Source organism: Eucalyptus grandis, chromosome 5, assembly GCF_016545825.1.
Source record: "Eucalyptus grandis isolate ANBG69807.140 chromosome 5, ASM1654582v1, whole genome shotgun sequence".
Lineage (NCBI taxonomy): Eukaryota > Viridiplantae > Streptophyta > Magnoliopsida > Myrtales > Myrtaceae > Eucalyptus > Eucalyptus grandis.
Window position 1 is genome coordinate 20,660,633 of NC_052616.1, and position 6,468 is coordinate 20,667,100.

The 6,468-nt window shown below is 39.7% G+C and overlaps 1 protein-coding gene across 1 annotated transcript; it reads left to right on the plus strand.

Moving 5' to 3' along the window:
* The first annotated feature begins 3,068 nt into the window (after positions 1–3,068).
* Positions 3,069–3,476, plus strand: LOC104446384 (ankyrin repeat-containing protein BDA1). The gene has a single exon (XM_018873229.2). It carries the CDS (start codon positions 3,069–3,071, stop codon positions 3,474–3,476), a length of 408 nt encoding a protein of 135 aa, XP_018728774.2.
* The last annotated feature ends 2,992 nt before the right edge of the window (positions 3,477–6,468 follow it).

Below are 6,468 nucleotides of genomic sequence, written 5' to 3' on the forward strand. Positions count from 1 at the left end.
TCGAGCTTCCGAGTTTAAATATTTCATGGAATTGAGACTTCAAAAGATCGCTTATGATTTTTAGGCACCTTGATCCTTGATTGGGCTAGTTCTTGATAAATTGTTGCCCACTTCACCCCCAACAGTCTAGAGGATTTGGGCCCTTACATGATACGACCTTGCATAGAAGAAAGAAAGATTTCACAATGACGATTGGGCGTGATACATTCATTAAAGACCTCAATTTATACCTCACATGGGTATAGAGAAACAACTAATGAAAATTTCGAATTTTATGAACGAAATGCAGTGAGATCAAGCATGTTAAAGAGACCAATGATGATAAGGAAAGAACATAATTTAAGAGATATCCGTCTAATATTGGATGGGGATGTTTTATACCTAAACTTTTTCAAATGGGAAAGTGACAAGGCCCAAGTAAAGAGATCCAAGAAAGAAATGTTCAGGGGTGGGCCTGCCACTTCTTCTTTTGCTTTCCTGCATTTCACTGACAGGTAGTTTTATCGGATGGGAGGAAGAGTGTTGACGTCAAATTTTATTGATCTCTGATTCAAGCCACTGGAGATTTAACGCCAAAGGAAAAACCTTTGCCTCTCTCTTTCTCTCTCTCTCTCTCTCTCTCTCTCTCTCTCTCTCTCTCTCAATTCTTCAGAAAATCTATCATTCAGAAAATTAATTCCTCCAAATAAGAATGGAGCAAAACATATCCAATTGGTCAAACGTAAGTTCATTTCAATTCCTAAATAATTCAGAAGACGGAAACCCCTTAAAAACGGAATTAAAATTTTATTTATATTAGATTACATATGCATGTCCAATAATTAATCAAACGTTCTTGTAATCATGACGTACAAACTTTATAATGTAAGTGCTAAACATGGAGCACCACATTTGTTTTTATTACGATTATTAAGCAAACAAATATGCATAGCCAATCAAAAGAACTACAGATAATATCCATGTTTCACTGTAGAGAAAAGGTGGTAATTTCATTAAAGTGTTGGTAAATTTCCAACAAGTTACCTGGAAAAAAAAAATCAATGGTCATTTTTTTTTAATCAACACATTTTTTTTTAATCAACACTTACCAACGCCTTATTGAAAAAACTCACCGGTCGTTCTTTTGACCAACAGTATTTTTATCACCACGAAAAAAAAGTTTTTTTTCACAAATTTATAAATTTGGCGTCTACACAATTATTATGTAGGAGATTGCTTGCATGATCTAATTGAACGTATAGGAGATAGAGAAGCAATACGATATTTAAGCTACTTAATAGAGCGTTCAATTATTGCAACTGATTGTGTCTACATCGGTATATAGGAGATTGTTTAACACCTAGATAGTCGTCTGATAAAAACATAATAAATTTCACCCATTGATCGCAAAGTTTTTACATCCCTTTATATCATGACATTTTGTATAGGAATTATGAAAACATTATACGAATACACAACAACTTGCGATAAGAGATCCATCCATCAAAATAGGAAACTAGCCAAATTTCATTAATTGAGTGTTTTAATTTTCCGAGAATGTTGAAAGCTCAAGGCCAATGGAACCTGCCTTAATCTTTCAATTTTCCCAAGGCTAGTATTTGGCATAAAGGCCCTTAAGAAAACTTGTCAACACCACAAATTTGCCTAAAACTCTTAGGAAAGCTGAATCAAATGCAGTCTAATTGCTTAGCCATCAGGACGAAGATCCTTTATCATCATTTTACCTAATCCCCATCATCAGATGGGGGGGCATTTTTTTAACTTTATTAACCAGGCAACTCTCCCTAATTTTTTTCAGTTTCTTTTTTTAAGAGTTTAGTGCACCAAAAGTCCTAAATATTTTAAAAAGTGCAACGAAATCTTGACACTTGTTAAATTGGTGCAATCAAGTCTTTTTGTTGACTTCACCCAATTTAGCTAATGAAAAATCCTAACGTGACTTTTTTCTTTATGTCCTGCATGGCATTAACAACAACTAAAGTATGGAGTGTAAGACTAAAATGATATTGTTTTGGTCCAAAATCCTATTTTCTTGCCCCAAATCTTAGTTAAATTCGATTAAACAACAAGAAAGGATAATAGTTTTTTTAGTAAGATAGAAACTAAAAAAGAAGGATAAAAAAACAAGCGCCTATGTGGTAGAGTCAATGCACCACCATCGCCGATTTGGGGATGGTTGCTGAGGCCTCGACGATGGCCACTGTTCATCCCTAGATTCGCATGAAGGTCACCAATCCTCACTCAAATCTAGGTGAGCGTTACAACCCTTAATTGTGGTTGATGAGTCACTGAGGCCCTAGCAACCCTCGTGGCCCCTTTCAACGATGGTGTGGCAGCGATGCTACCCCATAGGAGTCTGTGTTTCTTTTTTTATTTTTCGTTTTTTTAGTTTGTGCTTAAAAAAAAAGGTTATTTTTCCATTTTTAATTTTTTTATCTAATTTAACTAAGATTTGGGTAAAAAAAAAAGTGAGTTTGGACTAAAATGGCATCGTTTTAGTCTTAAGCTTCACTCTTTTTAATATAAATGCCATATAAGAGAATACAAATAATAATAAAAAAGTCACATTAGCATTTTATATTAGTTAAATTGGATATAATTAACAAAAGAGCTTGATTATACTTCTTGCACTTTGATGATAGGTTTTAGGATTACGGTGCATTTATACACTTATATTTTTCCCTTTTTTTTCTTTTTTCCTTTTTTTGAAACACAATAATAAAATTAGAAATTAAAATTAAGAATCAAGAAAAATATTTTTTTGAAAAAATATTCGGGAAATATTTTTATTTTTTTAAAATCAAAACACATTCGACACATGAGCATCTAACTAGGTAGACATCTAGTTGCAGAACATATTATATTCAATGTTTCAACGGATTAAAGAATTACCCAATTCGGGGGTAACCTTTTGACAGGACAAACTCCTCGAAGAAATGAAGTGTCAGTATAGCAATATAGATATTCCCTTGATCAAGCAATTTCCAATCTATAAAAGCACGTTTCATGCACATCCACCGTTACTAGTTCTTAAGTACAAGGGCACATATACACATACAAACACTCAAATGGATCCGAGGTTGTTAAAAGCAGCTCAGAAAGGTAAGGTAGGTCTACTGAATGACCTGATCCAAAGCAATGAACTCATCCTCGAGGAGGCGGCTCTCCAAGGAGATGGCCACACCCCGTTGCATGTCGCCTGTGTCGCTGGCCATTCGAATTTTGTCCGAGAGCTCCTCAAGTTGATACCGAAGCTCGCGGAAAAGGTGAACCCGGATGGTTTCAATCCGTTGCACATCGCAGCAGCTAGAGGTGATGTTGAGACTGTGAGGGAGATTTTAAAGGCGGGTCGGCCTCAACATCTATGCCATGTGAAGGGCAGGGAGAGAAGAATCCCTGCCGCAGGCGGGGAGGTCGGTGCCTTGAAGATATTGCTTTCTGCTGCACCAGAGTCCATCGAAGAGACGACTGCCTAAGAGCAAACGGCCCTCCACCTCTCAATTAATCTCAATCGGTTCGACACGTTCGTTGTGCTGGTGGAGCATCTGAAGCAGCACAAGGAGCAGGTGATCAACTAGAAGGACAAGAAGGGCAACACAGTCTTGCACTTCGCTGCCACCACCAAAAATTCAGAGGCACGCAAACTCTCACACCTTTCCCTTTTTCCATTACAATTTTATTTATATTAGATTACATATGTATGTCTATTGCCGCCTCCTTTTTTTGAGCACCTGCTTACACGTGGGCGTGTGTGGAGACTAATGGCTCGCTAAGTATTAGGCTTAAGCCACCAATTCACGACTTATGATCCGAGTCTTTAACTTGCTAGTCCCACAAATCAATTTGGGTTAGGTTAATTAAAAATCCAAGTGATATATTGAGAAAAATACTTACTTCTACACAACCAGAAAAACTAGGATTTGGGACTTGATTACACTAGTTAATCACTAATGCCCTTCTAATACCTAATATTGTTTAAACATCAAGTAAAGCATCTATGCAGCATTTTATACCAATCACGAGTTCTAGAATTCAGTTCATAACCATACTGAGGAAATAGAAATCCATGCATCATAAAAGCGCGATTGGAATAAGCTGATATTTGCTTTCAAGAACTTAAACACGATTTTTTTTTCAAGGGTTTTCTATGCATTTACAGGGAAAAGTAATTAAAAACTATATTTTTTGCCTTTTTTTTATTTTTGGGAAATATAAAATATTTTTGGATTTTTTACCCGGGTTGGGACGGACTCGGCTCGCCACCCACCGGTCCGGATGGGCCTGAGGCACGGGCCCGACCCAAAGCTTCTCTGTTTTCTTTAAAAGTCCAAGACCATTATACAAAATTGGGCTCTCTTTTAATTAAAAGAAAATGCCCGGCCCAAGTTTTAAGCCAGCCCAAACTCGGCCCATGCACATTTGGCCCAAATCGGCCAGAACCCTACCCAATTGAAGACCTTCGCCTGACCCGGTTTGCAGCTTGCGACTCGGTCCCTCTCGCATTCTCTGCCTCTCAGCGGCGCCGATGGGGGCGGTTGGGATGTCACCGGGCAGCAACCCGACGTCAACAACGGCGGCAACGCAGCATGACGGCTGCAGTGAGCTATTCGGCCGAGATGCAGCGGGTAGTGGCGGAAGGGGGAGGTCGAGCTTGCTGTGGGCTGGTCGCAGCAAGCAGTGAAAGAGACGACGGCGGGTTCGCTAGCGCAAAACTCAGTTGCGATCAGCGAGCCACTAGATCGTCACAGGGCAAAACGGCGACGTCCATGGGTACAGGCATGACGACGAACGGACGGCGTAGAGCTTGGCTTGCTGTTGCCGACTCGGTTTTGATTTGCGAGAGGGGCGGCGATGGGAGCGACGCGAATAGCGGGTCGTCGGTGGTTTAATGACGGTGGCGTCAGGCTAGCGTCATACACTGCGGCAGGGCTTGGTCTACGGCTCTCTTCCCCCGATCTCGCACTCGCCACTCCCTCTTTCTCCCCCTCACCTCTCTGGCTTGCTCGCTCTCCTCGACCTCCTCCCCAGATCTCACTCTCTTCCTCTCCGACCTGCTCACTCTCAGGCCTCCTCCGATGTCTCGCAGGAGAAGTCGTCGAGCTCGCTGCCTCCGTCTCTCTGTGTGTGTCTTCATTGGCCTCCCCCTGACGCCCTATTTATAGGCGAGGACGCCGGTCGGCGGAGGTGCTCGGGCAGGCGCGCCGACCGCCCTTGGAGCGGCCGAACCGGCATCCCCTCAGCCGCCCATCTGTTCTGCTTTGCTCCTTATCTCAGTGGCATTGAAGACGCGTCCCATCCGTCGTTGGTCTACGGTGTTCTGCTCCGGTAGGGTGTCTTGCGCACGAGTTGCAAGGAAGAGGAAGGAAGGATGAAGGAGGAGAAGAGAGAGGCCGCGCCAGGCCTTGGGCCCGCGTGGGGAGCGGGGAAAGAAAGGGCTGGACGTGAAAGCCCAAATATATATAACTAATTTATCCAAAAATAGGGTAAAATACGAAATAAAACTTGGTAGATGCAAATAATGTCCATACCTAAGTAAGGTGAAAATCATTTTTGTTATGGTCAAATTGATCCCTAATTTTTTATGCAATTTAATTCTAAATATTTAGTCAAAATTTAGGTGTCAATAATATTCAATAATTAATCAAACATACTTGTAATCATGACGTACAAACTTTATAATATAAGTACTAAACATGAAGTACCATATTTGTTTTTATTATGATTAGTAAGCAAAAAAATATGCATAGCTAATCAAAAGAAGCTACACATATTATCCAAGTTTCACCGTAGAGAAAAGGTGGTAATTTCATTAAAGTGTTGGTAAATTCCCAACAAGTTACCTGAAAAAAAGAAAAAAAAATCACTGGTCATTGTTTTAACCAACACTTACCAACGCCTTATTGAAAAAGCTCACCGGTCATTCTTTTGACTAACCGTATATTTACCAGCATGAAAAAAAAAAGACTTTCTTTTGCACAAATTTATAAATTTTGCGCCTACACAATAATTGTGTAGGAGATTGCCTGCATGACCTAATTGAACGTATAGGAGATAGAGAAGCAATACAAGATTTAAGCTACTTAATAAAGCGTTCAATTATTGCAACCGATTGTGTCTATGTTGTTATATAGGAGATTGTCCAACACCTAGATAGTCGTCAGATAAAAAAATGATAAATTTCACATATTAATCACAAAGTTTTTACATCCCTGACATTTTGTATATGAATTACGAAAAAATTATACGAATTTACAACAACTTGTTATAGGAGATTTGTCCATCAAAATAGGAAACTAGTCAAATTTCATTAATTGAGCATTTCAGTATTCCGAAAATGTTGAAAGCCTAAGGCCAATAGGACCTGCCTTAATCTTTCAATTTTCCCAAGGCTAGTATTCGACATAAAGCCCTTTGAGAAAACTTGTCAAACACCGCAAATTTTCCCCAATGAGTTTCCAAGACCTAAAA

Coding starts and splice junctions, on each gene's coding strand:
- LOC104446384 (XM_018873229.2), top strand. CDS start 3,069: ATGGATCCGAGGTTGTTAAAAGCAGCTCAGAAAGGTAAGGTAGGTCTA.